This window comes from Fundulus heteroclitus, chromosome 1, assembly GCF_011125445.2.
Source record: "Fundulus heteroclitus isolate FHET01 chromosome 1, MU-UCD_Fhet_4.1, whole genome shotgun sequence".
Lineage (NCBI taxonomy): Eukaryota > Metazoa > Chordata > Actinopteri > Cyprinodontiformes > Fundulidae > Fundulus > Fundulus heteroclitus.
Genome location: NC_046361.1, coordinates 25,888,548 through 25,904,704, shown reverse-complemented (window position 1 = coordinate 25,904,704; position 16,157 = coordinate 25,888,548). Strand labels below are relative to the sequence as shown.

General features: G+C 40.4%; 1 protein-coding gene across 3 annotated transcripts; it reads left to right on the top strand.

Annotated features, from left to right (window-relative positions):
* The first annotated feature begins 2,830 nt into the window (after window positions 1–2,830).
* On the top strand, window positions 2,831–14,258 carry slmapb (sarcolemma associated protein b). 3 transcript variants are annotated; one of them, XM_036139001.1, is made up of 10 exons: window positions 2,831–3,074; window positions 3,315–3,377; window positions 6,052–6,180; window positions 6,308–6,382; window positions 6,486–6,788; window positions 8,043–8,313; window positions 8,478–8,649; window positions 11,201–11,335; window positions 13,140–13,227; window positions 13,633–14,258. In XM_036139001.1, the coding sequence occupies exons 2-9, from the start codon at window positions 3,326–3,328 to the stop codon at window positions 13,221–13,223; spliced, it is 1,221 nt and encodes a 406-aa protein (XP_035994894.1). In that variant the 5' UTR covers window positions 2,831–3,074; window positions 3,315–3,325; the 3' UTR covers window positions 13,224–13,227; window positions 13,633–14,258. The 3 variants fall into 3 exon arrangements, with proteins under 3 accessions (XP_035994894.1, XP_035994882.1, XP_035994900.1); XM_036138989.1 differs by having other exon boundaries at window positions 2,832–3,074; window positions 3,318–3,377; XM_036139007.1 differs by lacking the exon at window positions 13,140–13,227 and having other exon boundaries at window positions 2,836–3,074; window positions 3,318–3,377.
* Window positions 14,259–16,157: the final 1,899 nt, after the last annotated feature.

Genomic DNA, 16,157 nt, shown 5'->3' with positions numbered 1-16,157 from the left:
CTCCTACTGTTAAGTGTTCATCAGGGAGACAGCCTGGGGGAATAAACTATGGCACAGGTTTCTGTAAATAGCGCTCTGTAGAATCGACCTTAAGGTAAAAGTCTGAACCGTTTATGTGCCTGATAGGTTGAGTCTACCGACATCTTAGCTGGCCTTTTTTGGAGGGCTTTCTCAGATTAACAGCATTCTTTTCATCTTACGCTGTTCTGCCCATTACAGATAATTTAACAGAAAGACCCACGTGAAAAGTTTTTTTTGCTGTGTAGTTAAATAAACTTACAAAGCAGGGAGGTCAACATTATTCCATCTTGTTTGTTTTTTTTTTCTTTCTTTTTTTCTTTCATCATGAGGCGTGTAGGGATCTGAAAATGAGACCCAAACAACATTTACTGCTACATCACTCATGTTTTTTTTGCATGATAAAATAAATATCTTCATAACAAAGCATATAGAACCTTACAGCATTTGAGGGCTCAGTTTATGTGTAAAATAAGATTAATCACTCATACTACATTCTTTGACAGGAAATTCACAATAGAAATAGAAAAGAATCTTAATTTTTTTCACATTACATCCACAACCTTCAATGTATTTAAACATTGTATGTGATAGAATAACAGAAATTAGTATTTAATTGAGTAGAAAAAATTTAATCTTTTTTACTGATACTGGCCAACGGGGGTGGGGAAGAATTTCATTATAAATCCAGCTGTTCCCTAAACACGTCAGGGTTTTGTTAGGGATAAAGGTATGGAGAAGTTTAAAACAGGGTAAGAATATCCCAAGCTTTAAACATCTCATGGAGCACTGTTTAGTCCAGTTTAATTAGAAGAAACGAGCATGGTAAGGCGGCAAACCTAGACATGATTGTCCAACTGAACCGCCAAGGGGACGAAGAATACTAATCAGAGAAGCAGGCACATGATCCACGTTAACACTGGAGGAGCTGCAAAGATCTATGCCTCAGGTGGGATAATCTTTTAACATCCATCAGTCATCCACTTCACAAATGTGGCCTTTATGGATTAGTGACAAAAAGAAAGCCAGAGGTTTACCACAAGCCATATAGGGGGACATGACAAAATATGGATGGATTGTTAAGTGTGGAGAGAAACTGTTCTCATTACCCAAAACACTACAACGCCACAATCAAAAATAATGATTGCCGTGTCAGGCTCTCTAGATGGATAGAGCTAAATATTTAGAAGTGCTGAAAGAAAAGCAATGACTTGCAACTGGAGCAAGGTTTCACTTTTCAATTCAATTCAATTTTATTTATATAGCGCCAAATCATGAAACATGTCATCTCAAGGCACTTTCCAAAGTCAAGTTCAATCAGATTATACAGATTGGGTCAGATTATACAGATTGGTCAAAAAATTTCAAGTCTAAGGGAACCCAGTTGATTGCATCAAAGTCTTGACAAGCAGCATTCACTCCTCCTGAAGAAGGGAGAGTCGTCTGCATTGTCCATGGCTTTGCAGCAATCCCTCATACCGAGCAAGCATGAAGCGACAGTGGAAAGAAAAACTCCCCATTAGCGGGAAGGAAAACCTCCAGCAGAACCAGGCTCAGCGTGAATGGTCATCTGCCTCGACCGACTGAGGGTTAGAGAAGACAGAGCAGAGACACAACAAGACATACAAAAAGCACAGAAGCACACATTGATCCAGTAATCTGTTCCACATTAGATGGTAGTAGCAGATGATCTGTCTTCCCTGGATGATGTCACAGCTAACAGAACGCCAGACCAGGTGTACCTACTATGAAGAAAAAAGAGAGAGAACAAAAAGTTAAAAGCTGAAATGACGACAGGCAATGCAAAACTGGAGAACAGTAGAACTCAGTAGAGTGAGAAAATTAGGCCCTGATGTCCTCCAGTAGCCTAAGCCTATAGCAGCATAACTTTAGAGATAGCTCAGGGTAACATAAGCCACTCTAACTATAAGCTTTGTCAAAAAGGAAAGTTTTAGGCTTAGTCTTAAAAGTAGACATGGTGTCTGCCTCACACTAGACTAAATTAGTCTAATGTTAAAGCTTTTCAACATTAACCCGAGACATACAACCAGAGCTAGCATGGATACAGCATTTTATGTGCACAAATGGCCCTGTCAAAGTCCAGACCCAAAATCCAATTAAGAATATGACACTTAAAGCTCTCAGTCCAACCTGACAGAGTTTGACCCACTTTGCAGAGGAAAATTGGCAAAACATTCTCTTGTTTAAAGGCTTGTGGCTGTATCAGCAGCAAAATGTGGTTCTACCAGGTAATTGCTCAGGGATGCAACAAATACAGATATTGAGAACTAAAGAATCCTTTTCTTTTCAGTTCACATTTAGATACTTCTTTGAATTGATCTGTCTGCTAAAATCCCAGTAAAATACACTGAGGTTTGTGGATGTAATGTGACAAAATGTAAAGTAGGTTTAAAGGCTATTAATACTCTTGCATGTACATGTTTGGCACGGTATGGTTCAGCTCTGTAAAGATCACATGTGGATCTAACACTGCTGCACTGTAGTTATAGCGCTGGTACACACAGGACAGAACAACAGAGGAGGATGCTGCACATTCATGACGCACGGTCTTCCAGTAGCAGTCACTTCTGTGTGTCATCCTGTAGGTTTATACATCAGTACCAACCAGCTTTAGAGCTGCTCCCGAGCCTGAACAAAACCCCTCTGTGTCAGTCTGCAGCTGCAGCTTCCGAGATGCCCTATACGGATCTGTGACCCAGTGTGAAGGGGCTTTGGACTTCAGACTCATGAAGGGGGGGGAAATCCTGTCTTTCAGGACTGTCTTTTTACCAAAACACAGCGCAGGAGGACGATCCCACTCGAAGTATTTATTTTAATCCTTCTAGTTCTAATTCGCCATCACCATTTGGAGTCCAGATCCAGCTGAGCGGTTGGGTTTGATGTTTTCCATCACATCAGCGTCGACCCCTTTCCCCCTGCTTTGGACTGCTCCGGCTCAACGTCTGAAAAAATCTGATAGTTGGGGAAGAGTTCTTCATGTCAGGGACTGCTGTTGCCTCAGCACACAGAGCACTGTAGCTCCAGGATCACCTAAGGTAATATTATATAAAGAGCTTTACTCTTCACTGTCTAATCTGTATGTATTTTGTCATCTGGTCCTTTAGGGACATTTTTATGCCGCTGTTTCTTTTAGAAAGAACCAGCCTCCTCATAGATGAGCGTGCACTTTTGCCTTAATCCTTAAAGAGATCTCAAATCTCCAAGAATTTTGTTTTGTTTGTCAGCACAACAGCTTGATTTAGATTTATATTCAGATTTTTATTACTGTTTTTTAGCAGATAAGCAAATGGATCAGAAGGAGCTGAGTGATCCACTCAACAACGTTTCTTTGATTAAAGGTAATCCGACTCTGTTTATTATTTATTCCTACAAGCTAAATGAGTTGGCAATATCTTTTCTCACGCCTTACGCAGCTTTCCTCGCTAAAGAAATACTAAGGTAGCATGAGTAAGATCAGTGTTTGGAGCTGTGAGTCGTATTTAAAGTGTGTGATGCTGTAGATGGCCTTATTTTAGAGGATGACCTCTTGTTCCAGCATGTTGGAGGAGGAAGCTAACCTGCGCACAAGATCCTGCAGATAATGCAACGATGGTCCGACACAAGACATCTTAAGACAAGCAGGGGGATTCATGAGAAAATGTGCAAGTGCATCGATTTAGAATGACGAATGAATTAGTAATGCTACACTGCACGTTATGTAGAGAAGGAGCACAAAGCAAGCAGTGTCCTCCGTGTGTGTCACTTCAGAGAGAGACACCTTCAGACAGAACATTTGGGAGCTGTAACTGAATATCACTGCTGGCAGCCCGATCAGCTCTTTCTGAGGGAATAATGTGGACATTCAGAGCACCTCTGATTCAGTTTGCTCTAACAGCCACTCAGAAGGCAAGAGACGTCAGGAAAACATGGACCACGATGGCTCTAGCCTTCAGCACATGGGCTAAAAAAAGACTTTCTCCTTCATTTTTTTTTTTCTGTCGTCACTCCAGGCAGTGTGATGCTCGCTACCCCCCCATCCAAAGTCTGAACCGGGTATTTTTACTCGCGGGCTATTCCATGATTGCTTTGTCAGGTGTCATTCTGTGACACTAAAAGACACAACTGCTAATGTTTCTAAAGATAACATGTTGCGCCCTCGTGTGAAATATCCCTCTAGTGTCTTTCACACACAGGGCACACAAACAGTGGACTTATTACAGGACAGGGAGCCCACTCACATTCTGGTTCTCGCTCATACATATGCAAACATGCCCTCTCCTCCTTTGTCTGGCACGCAGCTGGGTGGTCATGTGCTCTGGGCAAAGGATGTCACCAGCTCCTAGCCATTGTTTTCGCCCTCGTTCAGTTTAGGGGCATCGATTTTTTGAATGAACAACTCTAACTTGTCCGTGGCACTTCAAGACCTCCAATGGGTCCATTTATGGCGCACAAGCTTGACCTAACCCGTCTCTTTGTTTTGGGCCCCGACCAAACACTCGGCCTGGGATTAGGTCATCGCTTTTTTTATAGCTATGGTAGATTAGGGGGAATTTGCGAAGCTGAAACATTTGCGGAGTTTGTTTCCACCCCACCCAGGAAACACAACAGACCCATGACAACGTTGGCAGCTCTGTTTCCTTTAGTGTATTGTTCGTAGGTTGCTTCTATTAATAAACAAGGTCGATGTGCCAGAGAGCAGCGTGAGGCTGGGCTGACGGACAGTTTGGTCTAAAAGCTTGTACGGAAAATGCAGAACACTTAAGTTGTGACTATTTCTGGATGAGCAATTAGTTTATGTAATAGGCCCATTTCAATATCCTGGGAAATCATCTGGCAGCCCTGGTTAAGTATTTGGGCCTGCAGCTGAATTAACTTAGTCAGTTCTTCTGCTCTTGTTGTATTTTTAAATAAACTAATTTATCATCATGCAGTTCTACTATCAGACTTGGACATCATTTAATTTTGAGCTTTTAATGATGGATTTGAACAGTTCTTTTTCCAGTCTGGGTTGATACAACTGCAAAAAACAAAACAAAAAAAAGACTTGGATTTTCAAGTTTGAATTTAGGCACCCACACAGGCTCAAAAATATATATACAAGCTCAAATATATACATACAACCTAATAATTGCTTACATTACCATTAACAACTTCTGCCACAATTGTAGCTGGATATTTGACCTCCATAGGCTTCTAGGAAATAGTTGTAGCAAAATGTAAATTGGTTGGTTTCTGGCAAAGACTCATCTGTAAGGCAGGGTCCAACTATTGTCAGAAGAGTTGAGGTTGTAGGACTTTATGAAGAGCATTCCAGAACCTTAATCTTATCTATTCCAAAACCATTTGGGATCATTGTCCTTAAGGTCAGCCAGTTCTCCAAGTAACCACTGCCTGAGCCAAACTGTCACTCTCCGATGAAAGGTAATTGGATATAATGTTCAGCAATAACTCAACTACAAAAAGTTTCACTGTCCACAGGGAAGGCGGTTTTTATCCTCTTGGACTGAGAGGTTGGCGACCGAGAAAAAAGTCGATGCTCCAAAACTGACAACTTCAAATCCAGCTGATATTTGTAGCCATATCATCAAACTAAATGCCTTCTGGAGAAATGCTTCACAATCAGATGAGAAAAAAGATGGAAGCTGTTTGATTAGGATGCCAAGAAGAATGTTTTGGGTTGACCATCACTTGACAAGCTGTCAAGCATGGTGGCGGCAGCATCATGCTCTGGGCTTTATTTTTCTCACAGTGGTGTTGATGAAAACTGGGTTGTATATATTTGAGCCTGTGTATCATTTTTATATACAGGTGTGTCGATTTAAGAAAATCCACTAAAAAGCAATGCAAGTGTTTGCTGAACTATCAGGCCACCCCCAAAAAAGAACAGTTGAAATGCACAATCAATGCTCCAACATGAATATGGCATTCATACTGATAATAAGTGCCTGTAAACTTCTAATGTTGTCCATTGACCTGAGAGGTTCTCTCTTTTGACAGCAGTTCATATTTTCTAACTTTTTTTTTTATCATCAGATGATCTGACCAGGTCCAACATGGGTTCTGCTGGTGAATCTGAGAAAATGATTCAGCGCTTGAATGATGAACTTCGAGAGGCTCGGGAGCTAGCTAATACAGAGAAGCAGAAATGCATCGAGCTAAAAGGTAATATCGGGTATCCCAGATGCTGCGTACCTGCATACCTTGTCAGCCATTTAGGGTCACGGTGGTTTCCTGCCTACGCCTACAGCAAGCTCCAGAAATATCTGAAATGTGCATTTATATTTTAAAGGTGTTCTGGAAGAAGAAAGGAAAGGGCATAAACAACAAGCTGACCAATCTTCACAACAGATCAAACATCTCCAAGGTACATTTTTTATTTATAGACTGGGAATGATTTGCTTTGCTAAAGAAGGAGAGTCATAAAATGGCACCTCTTCTTCTCCAAACACTGACCTGGGTGTGGACAGGCCAGCTGCAGCAGCTCCAAGAGGAGGTGGGTGTTCTGAGGGAGCAGTTAAATGTCTCCTCCGGTTCCCGTGACGAGCTACAAAGAGCACAAGATGAGGTGAAGTCGCTGAAACGGACCCTGGAGGCAGCCTCTGCAGAGCGGGACCGTGACGTCGCCGGCATCCAGTCTAACCTAGCAACCGCCTCCAAGGACCTGGACAAGTGGCGTCAGACAGCCAACAAATACGAGCGGGAGATTGAAGACCTGCGTCGTGATCTGGAGCAGCAGAGCAAACAGTGGCAGAAAACAGCAGAAATACAAGGTAGAAAGCCGTGCAAATTCATGTTTTGTTGAGTTTTGTTTCTTTCAAGAATAAATACATTTCACACTCAGAGGTTTTTCAAAGAGCTCAAAGTTGGATTAAAGCCTTGTTCATTTTATTTCATTATAATGTCACCAAAAACGTTAATTTATTTCAGTAATTAAATTGAAGAAGGGAAACTTCTGTAATACATAGATTAACAACAGTTTGTGACATATTTTATTTGTTTATTCACATTGGCTTTGATGCGTATGGTTCATAGCTCATAGAAACCCCGAATTCTGTTTTTTCAGAAAATTTTAAAATGACATAAAACCAACAAAAACAATGTTTAACATAGAAATATGACGTTATAGTTTATACAATGATGGGGACGATTGCTGACTTGACATCTGTCCAGTAGACTGATAATAACACCCTCCACAGGGAGAGTAAACCATTCAGAAGCCTGTTGTTAACAGGGTGCTGATTCAAAGCCTACAAGCGTATCCAAAAAAAAAAAACTGAAAATTGCAAAGAAAAATTAAGTTCAATATTTTTAATCATTCATTTCATAAAAGAAAATGCCTAAGTTATATAGATTCATTGCATGTAGAGTGGAATATTTCAAACCTTTATTTCTAGTAATTTTGATAATCATGGATCATAAAAACCCAAAATTCACTTTGACAGGAAATTCGAATATTGTGAAAAAGTCTTTAAAAGTTGAGTGGAAGGAAAAAGTGCAGCGAGAAAAGATGCACCAGCAACAGGGATGGCTGCAGGGTTGATCGTCAAGCCAAAATCTTTTTAAGAATTTGGGAGAGCTTCACCACGAGTGGACTGAGGCTAGAGTCAGCAAACCAAGAGCCACTACGCACAGACAAATCCTACACACGGGCTACAAATGTTGCATTCCTTGCGTCCTTTTTTATTTGATCTTACATGATATTCAAATTTCCTGACAAGTTGAATTTTGTTTTTGTTTTTAATTATCTATAAGCCATAATCATTCCAATTACAAGAAGTTTAAGGCTTGAAATGCTTAGAAAAAAATCTAACTTTTTCACAATAATCACATTTTTCAGCTGTACTCATATTATATTGTTTCACTTTATGACTTCAGTTGCTGAAACAAATTAACTCTTCGATGGTGTTCCAGTTTATTGAAATCCTCTTCGATGTCCTGCAGTGCTTTTGAATATCTGCATGCAAATTAAAAGCAAACCATCGTCTAAGATCGCCTGATTACGTAAACCACTTTCCTTTTTGCAGCCAGTGAGCTGCAGTCTATGCAGGTGGAGTGTAATGGTCTCCAGAAAGAGTGCTCTGTCCTGCGATCTGACAAACAGGACATGGTGAATAAGCATCAGAAAGAAAAGAACAGCCTGCAGAGCGAATGTGCCTCTCTCAGGGCAGAGAAGGAGGAACTCCTCAAGGCTCACCAGAAAGAAAAGGCCAGTGTGCAGAGTCAATGTGCAGCACTGCGCAGTGAGAAAGAGGCGTTACTGCAGAAACAGCAGCAGATGGAGCAGGACCTTGTCGGGTCAGTGCCCTGATATACTGCATATTACCTAAGGTGTAGCTTTACCCCCACATTTGCATCCTATTTACTTGAGCTGCACCATCATTTTCAGCTAAACTCCAACCTAAACACTGTTCTTCCTGTTGTCCTCCAACATTTTCTCTTCCTTCTTATGTCTCCGGTAGTTTGCGTGGCCAGAACACTGACCTGAACAGCAAACTCAAAGTCCTGGAGGAATCCCAGCAGGAGCTGGTGAAGAGCCTGGATGCCCTAAAACTTCAGCAAAAGCAGGATAACAGCAAGCTGCAAACTCAGCTGGATGAGGCAGAAAGCCGCAGCAAGGCTCTGCAGAAAGAGGTATTTCCATGTTATGGTCTCAGCTTCCTGCTTCAGAGTTAACATTTGGATCCCGTCTAGCCTTGATGCGTTGTGCTGATATTTTCCAGAGCTCAGGAAATAGAAGATCTATTAAAATGTGAAACTGTTATAGTTTAGTGTTATTTCTAATGTCCAAAACTGCTGCAGCCACAAGGTTCAGAGGGTCTTTAACTATTAATGGAATTTCCTTCGTTCAACTCTCAGCAAGTAGGAGAGATTAACCTATTGAAGCAAGTGAATTTTTAGTTTAAAAACCAAAACAGATCAAATGACTCCCATGGTGAACAGGAACAATTATTCCACTGAGAATCAACATTTAAAATGCAAAACAACGTTGATTTGCATTAAAAGGGAAGACTCGTTTTAAACATGGTTAATTTGATGAATTCTTTTGTTTTTCTTTTCCATGAAAAGCAGTACAGAATAGTCAGCGACTATAGCTATGATCTTTAATCAGATGTACAAGTTATTTCACAGTTTAAGTAGCATTTATATGTAACATAATATGCTTTGGCAATGATGATAATAGACATAAATGTTTAACCCTGCTACTGGTAATGTTTCATTGACAGGCTTTAGACGATGACATATGTTGTGCAAAACAGTTGATAAGAAGAAAATCCCCAGCTTGGCTTCATTTTGTTTTAAAAACATAAAACTTAATGTCCCAGTGACAGCTGTGCTTAAAGCATGTCTGCAGATTTTAGCCCTTGTGGCAATAAATACCTTTTACTTCTTGCCAAAAGCTTAACATGCAGTGAACTGCAATAAAAAACTTTATAGTCCTTGGACCTTTTTACGTTTTGTCACATTACAGCTAAAATGTATTATGCAATAGCACAACAATACTTTGTTGAACCGACCTTTCATGCAATTACAGCTGCAAGTGTTCATAGTTCAAAAGGGACTGATATTAGACTTTCGGAACCTAGACTTTATGAGTCTTGGCAGACTCTAAAGACTATTTTCCACGCTTAAATTTCCAGGAAGTGTGTTTGGCCAGTGCAGTCAACTGACTGACTTAATTTATATTTAAAAAAAAGGGTGAAAATACTGTGACTGTGTATATATTATCTGTGTCCATCCTGATCCAGTGTCTGTCTCAAAGAGAATTTCACCGCGGTAAAACGTGGTGACGATAAAGATTCTTGATTCCTATAACTCGGATCTAGAGATGTTCAAAGTTTTGCCCCATCTCATTATAAAATAGCTCAAACTCAGTCAAATTAGAGCGAGAACACCAGACAAAAGCAACTTTCAAGTCTTAAATCGGCTACTAAATTGGATTTAGGTCCGGACCTTAACTGGGTTATCCTAACACATGAATGTGCTTTGATCGGCTCATCCCTGGCAGGGTCGCTGGTTGAAGTGAACGCCGCCACAGTCTCAAGTGTTAAGCAACCCAAACAGGTTCTCTTCCAGGACTGCCCAGTATTTAGCACCATTCATCTTTCCCTCAGCTCTGACCACCTTCCCAATGCCTGGTGAATTAAACCCCAGTGATGTTTCAAAGAGAGCACATAACCCCAGTTCTAAAGTCCTTACACTGGCTCCCTGGATATCAGAGAATAGACTTTAAAATCCTTCTGTTAGTCTATAAATCCCTAAATGTCTTAGCACCTAAATACATAATAGACTTGTTATCAGTGTATCAACCCTCCAGACCACTAAGGTCTTCTGGCTCCAGCCTACTCTGCAGAACCAGAACCAGAACCAGATATGGAGAAGCAGCATTTAGTTCCTATGCTCCACTTATCTGGAACAAACTTCCAGAAAACTGTAAATGTGCCAAAAACCTGACTTCTTTTAAATCAAGATTAGGATTGCCTTCGACCGTTCCAACTGCTTTTAATATTTGCTTTTAATTTCTACTTCCCCAGGTTTTATTTTGTTTCTACATTTTATTCCAACTTGCTTTTATTCTGCTTTTATTTTCCTACGTTTTAATCATGTAAAGCACTTTGCATTGTCTTTGTACTGAAATGTGCTATACAAATAAATTTGCCTTGCCTTGCCTTCTGAAGGCAGTTTGTTAAATTTGATTATATTAGAGGAATGTCATGTTAAAATGTGTTCAGGGGTCATGAGGATTTTTAAGATTTCAACAGTGTCATTCAAACCCCCAGGGTGTGTGTAAATACAAAATGTGGTTTAGAAATCCTGCAGATTGCCAGAGTGGGATCCCCTGTTGTATACTCCCTGATACCTTCATCGGCATCCTTTGCTTTTGTAGCACTAATACAGGATGGGCATTGCAGCACAGAAGAAAACAAAGATGAAGTCCTCCCTAAGCTTTCAGTCACCGAATGAAAAAGGAAACAAAGGCTTCCTTTTGCAATGGATGCTCTCAACTTGCACGGATTAGCTGAACATAAAGTAGATTTAGCAGAGCATCCCTCTGGAGGAATGAGTATTTAAGAACTGGAGAAGTTTAAATTTACTCCATTTACAGTGACCTAGAAGAAAGCAGAATCTTTTTTCTTCAGTTATTTTTCAAAAGGGTCCATTTTTTAAATTTCTCTTTGTGCAGTACGAGGAGGCTCAGGTGGAGCTGTCTGACTTAAAGGAAAAATATGAGAAGACCGAGCAGGAGAAACAGGTGCTTACAGATCAACTGGATGATTTCAAAGCCGGCATGAAGGATTTAGAGGAGAAAGGGTCAAAGGTGAGTACTACCCTGCCTGAAGCACCCTTTTCAATGTCTTTCTATGTCTACTATCTATATGTAACTGACAATACATCAACATAATACACGTGTTTAAATAACAATTTGTACTTGAGTTTAGAAAAGAATTAACACATCTTCCGTGAAGTTAGTTTTCTGTAGACGAGCTTTGCTTCAGATTTGCTGAAACATTATATTTACTGTTTTTGTAGTTCAATTCTTAAGCATAAAATATGAATCTGTTGTATCATTCCTCTAAAATGTTTTATTATTCCTGCTGTTCCCCTCCCGTCCACTCATCCACAGATTTTTTTTAAATTTAATTTAATTTAATTTTGTAATTTACACATTTAGGTCTAAAAACATGCAGGGTTCCTAAACAGTTTAGAAAAGACTGGAATTTGATTTGATTGTTTTCAAGGTGTGGATGAGCAAGGAATCAGGAATCAGAGTAAACGTTTAAACTTACAGACTTTCAAAACCTTCCAGACTTTATTTCCTTATGTCCTAAATTCAACATTGTCCATCTATCCATTAAACCACATCCACTTCATCCATTCATTTGTCCATCCAACCATCCATCCATGAATCAACATTCACTTCATCCATCTATCCATCCATCCATCCATCCATCCATCCATCCATCCATCCATCCATCCATCCATCATCCATCCATGAATCAATATTCTCTTCATCCATCTATCCATCTATCTATCCATATATCCACATCCATCCATCTGTCCGTCGGTCCGTCCATCCATCCATCCATGAACCAACATCCATTCATCCATCCAGGAATCCACATCCATCCATCCGTCCATCCATCCATCCATCCATCCATCCATCCATCCATCCATCCATCCATCCATCCATCCATCCATCCATCCATCAATTCACATCCGTCCATGAATCCATCCATGAATCCTTTAATTCCAGATCCACTCATCCATAAATCAGTATCAATCCATCCATCCATCAATCCATCATCCATCCATCCATCTGTCCGTCCATCCGTCCGTCCATGAATCCACATTCATAAATCCACATCAATCCATAAATCAATATCAATCCATCCATCCGTCCATCCATCTGTCTGTCCATCCATCCGTCCGTCCATCCATCCAAATTCATCCATAAATCAATATCTATTCATCCATTCATCCATTCATCCATCCATTCATAAATCCACATTCATCCATTCATTCGTCTCTTATCCATCCATCCATCCATCCATCCATCCATCCATCCATCCATCCATCCATCCATCCATCCATCCATCCATCCATCCATCCATCCCCTTACTGGTTGCTTCCATGTATAAAGCTAGATCAGAGTTCAGTATAAGCTGCATATTCAGAGTAAATTGACTGCCATTCTTACTGGAAATTTAAATGTTCAAAAAACCAACAACCAGTGGATTGAGAACACAAAAAAGAAGTATGTAATTTTGAGATGAATGATTAGGTATCCTGAACCTGGGCCGGACTCCAGCAGCAGTTTATTCTTCTGATATGTATTGCCAGTGTTAACAACAGCAAGCCAAAACAAATAAACAGCAATTGGGAAAAATGTATCCAATTACCAATCAGTGTTTTGAAGGCATGCTTTGGATTATTCTCTCAGCTGTTTTTATCTGTCTGTGTGAAGAATGCGGCACACGGACAGCTTCGTATGACGAAAACAGCTGTAAAACACACCAGTTAAAGACAGGGTGATTGAGTGACATATTTTCAAAGAAAGCTAAACACCCACAGACGTCTGTCCCATTGCAGTTGATTACTATAATATCCCTTCCCTTCTGTAGACACCCCTATTGCTGCCTGTTCAAGCCATAGTCATCGGCCTTATCCTGGCTTTGCTGTTTTGGTGCCTCGGCGCAATGTGGTAGTAAGGTACACATTACTCCTGCCGAGCCGGCCTACATCTATCATCTCCATCAGTATATTTTTTGATCATTGCATGTCATGATTGGGTTTTCCTCCTTTCCCGGAACGCCCTCCTCAGGGGAAAACGGTCGCCTAAGAAATCTAACCTCTCTAACCATGCAGCTTTCAACATCTGACATCTGTTTGTTCTGTCTGAATGGGTACCGCTTAACATCTGCTCCTCCCAGTTGGCTGTGATGATGCCTATTTTTAGCCCAAAAAGCTTTCCCTTATCCTGCTACTTCCATCCGCTGTGCTCCGTGCTTGATCTCAGTTGCAAACCCCCTCTGTGTGAATTCTGCGGATCCTCTTAGGGGAGGTGTCCGTCGGTCATTGCTCAGTTTCTTTTCTCTCTGTTCCCACCCGTTGCAGAAGCCGTGGATGACCTGGGGACCTGTGGTTGCTGTGGCTCTTACAGCTGTGACGGCCGCGGTGCTCTTCAGAACCTGAGGGCAAACTTATTAAAGCAAAACACACGCAGAAGTTTATCCTTATTTGATTTGAACAGAGCTAGCCCACCTTACATATCTGTTCTAGTAATCAGGTGGGCTCATATTTAACTGTTTATTTCATAAGATGCTCTATTTTAGAAGGTTGGAGATGTTTCTAAAAGAATGTGAGTGTGTATGTCTGTTATTTGATGGGTATTTAGTTGGGCTGTCTAAGGCTTGCTATCTTGACTCATAGGATTATGTGTTAATGAATGTAAAAACTTAAACCACATTTAACTAATTCTATTTAGGCATCTTTAATTGTATTTAAAGTGGATCACTTTGAGTTTCTCTACCCGTGGCACATTTTTTTGTAATTGTTAGAATAATAAAGTTGTCACATTAACGCTCCCTAATAGAGTGCACACTGAGTGAAACAGATTGAACGGTACGTCGGTTGATGGTGTTGGATGTTAACACTGGAGGCACAGTTTAGATGAGCCTTTTTTGGTTATGTTTTTTGTTTTTTTGAAGAGGGCATCATTAAACACAACTGCAGCAACTAGAGTTATCAGTCCTTTTTTGGCTCAGTTTCCTGTCTGCAAATGTTTTTTGTGTATTTTGTTTGGCTTTCGGCTATTCATTTAAGGTTTGAATAGTACGAATGTTTCTCTCATACTAACTACAACACATTACAACTACAAATTTTACTGTATTGTATTGGGATTTTATGCAACAGGACAGCACAAAGCAATGAGGGGCATAATCATGTGTAATGTAACTGAAAAGAATGCCATGTGCTCTGTCTTCCTTATTTCATGCTCTTTTGAACCGCCCTTTAATGCAATTACACTGCACGTGTTTGTGGTTGTAGCTCAACCAGCTTTGCAGATCTAGAGATGTGAAAGTTTTGCCCCATCTGGGTGTAAAATAGCTCAAACTCAGTCAAATCGGAGTGAGAACACCAGACAAAAACAACGTTCAAGTCTTAACTCAAATTCTAAATTGGATTTATGTCTGGACCTTAACTGGGTTATCCTAACACATGAATATGCTTTATCTGATCATCCCTGGCAGGGTTGTTGGTTGAAATGAACGCCGCCACAGTCTCAAGTGTTTAGCATTCCGATTTTCTTCCAGGACTGCCCAGTATTTAGCGCCATCCATCGTCCCCTCAGCTCTGACCACATTGCCGGTTCCTGCTGAATTAAAGCATCCCCACTGCATAACGCAGCCACCACCATGTTTCACTGCCCTTTATATGTGGTGTTAGTTTTCCATCACACAGAATTGCGTAAATTGCTGGTCTATCCCTTTAAGGGAATTAGGGTGCGGCACAAAGGGTATTTTGATCATCTGTCTTGGTGTGAAAGTTGTGTGGACAGATGTGAAATCACACCTCCCACTTTTTTATTTCTAATTGTCTGGTTAATCTGTCAGCAAATGTCACTGGTCACTTGCTGATGACATTCTCAGTCTAATAACTAATCCGAATTTATTGGTGCCGACCTTTCTGCTGACAGCATGAAAAAAGGTGTCCCGCCCCTCAGGCCGTTTAACCTACTGCCTGTTCCTCTTTGAGAGAGGATGTAGTATATTTCCCAACACGATACTGGTTCATTTTCCTGCACTAGCCCTCTCATTTCTGTTCTGCTGAATTTGCAGTGTCAGGAATCCCTCTCAGGATACAACACGACAAGCAGCAGAATGTGTTAGGAGATTAAAGACACTACTGTGGATGTGACTCATAAACAGGTTTAGGCCAGCACCCTTTGTCCCATATAAACCAAAATGTGAGAATCGTTCCGAGGCAGGGCGAGTCCCTCTGCACAGTTAACATGTCCATTTCTTCTGCTCTACTTTGTATGTAGGTCATGTGTATTGGAGGGGAGATCCAGCAGAATGACAGCTCTACATTGCATTCAGTCGGGGTTTTGCCATGCAGTCACATGCTGACCTGCATTTAAAATAACAACAAAAACGCAGTTTAAAGGGTCTTTTGTGCTGATATTGAGTTGTGGCATCTCCATTTGAAAGTAGTCAATACTTTGTATTTTATTAAACTCATCCCGTGGGTTTACTTTCAAAACCTTGTGAAAATTTACAAATTTGGGTAAACTCGTTCTTGAAATTCTAAAATATATGACAATGAAAAAATTGTATTTCGTACATTTTTACTGTTAGTATCACAACTATCCTTCCATAATTTTGCCAGTGCTGTATTCTCTTTAGATGCATATCTTTATACAAGCAAACAATTAGGAGAGAAAAAAAACAACTTCCAACCAATCAAATAGTTACACATGCTTTCATCTTTATGCACACACCAACACAGAGATAGAAGAATAAACACAGTATATGCATGGAGATTGTACATTTTCGCCAACATATTGTGGGCCTCATTTTTGTTAAAACACAATGCTTTAATAATATGTATTTCTTTCTGTATGTTTTATCATAGTATTT

Excerpts from the sequence above, each read along its gene's own strand:
- slmapb (XM_036139001.1), top strand. The coding sequence starts at position 3,326 with ATGGATCAGAAGGAGCTGAGTGATCCACTCAACAACGTTTCTTTGATT. Across the intron at positions 3,378-6,051 it reads CAACGTTTCTTTGATTAAAG|ATGATCTGACCAGGTCCAAC; the intron begins GTAATCCGACTC and ends TTTTATCATCAG. Across the intron at positions 6,789-8,042 it reads GAAAACAGCAGAAATACAAG|CCAGTGAGCTGCAGTCTATG; the intron begins GTAGAAAGCCGT and ends TCCTTTTTGCAG.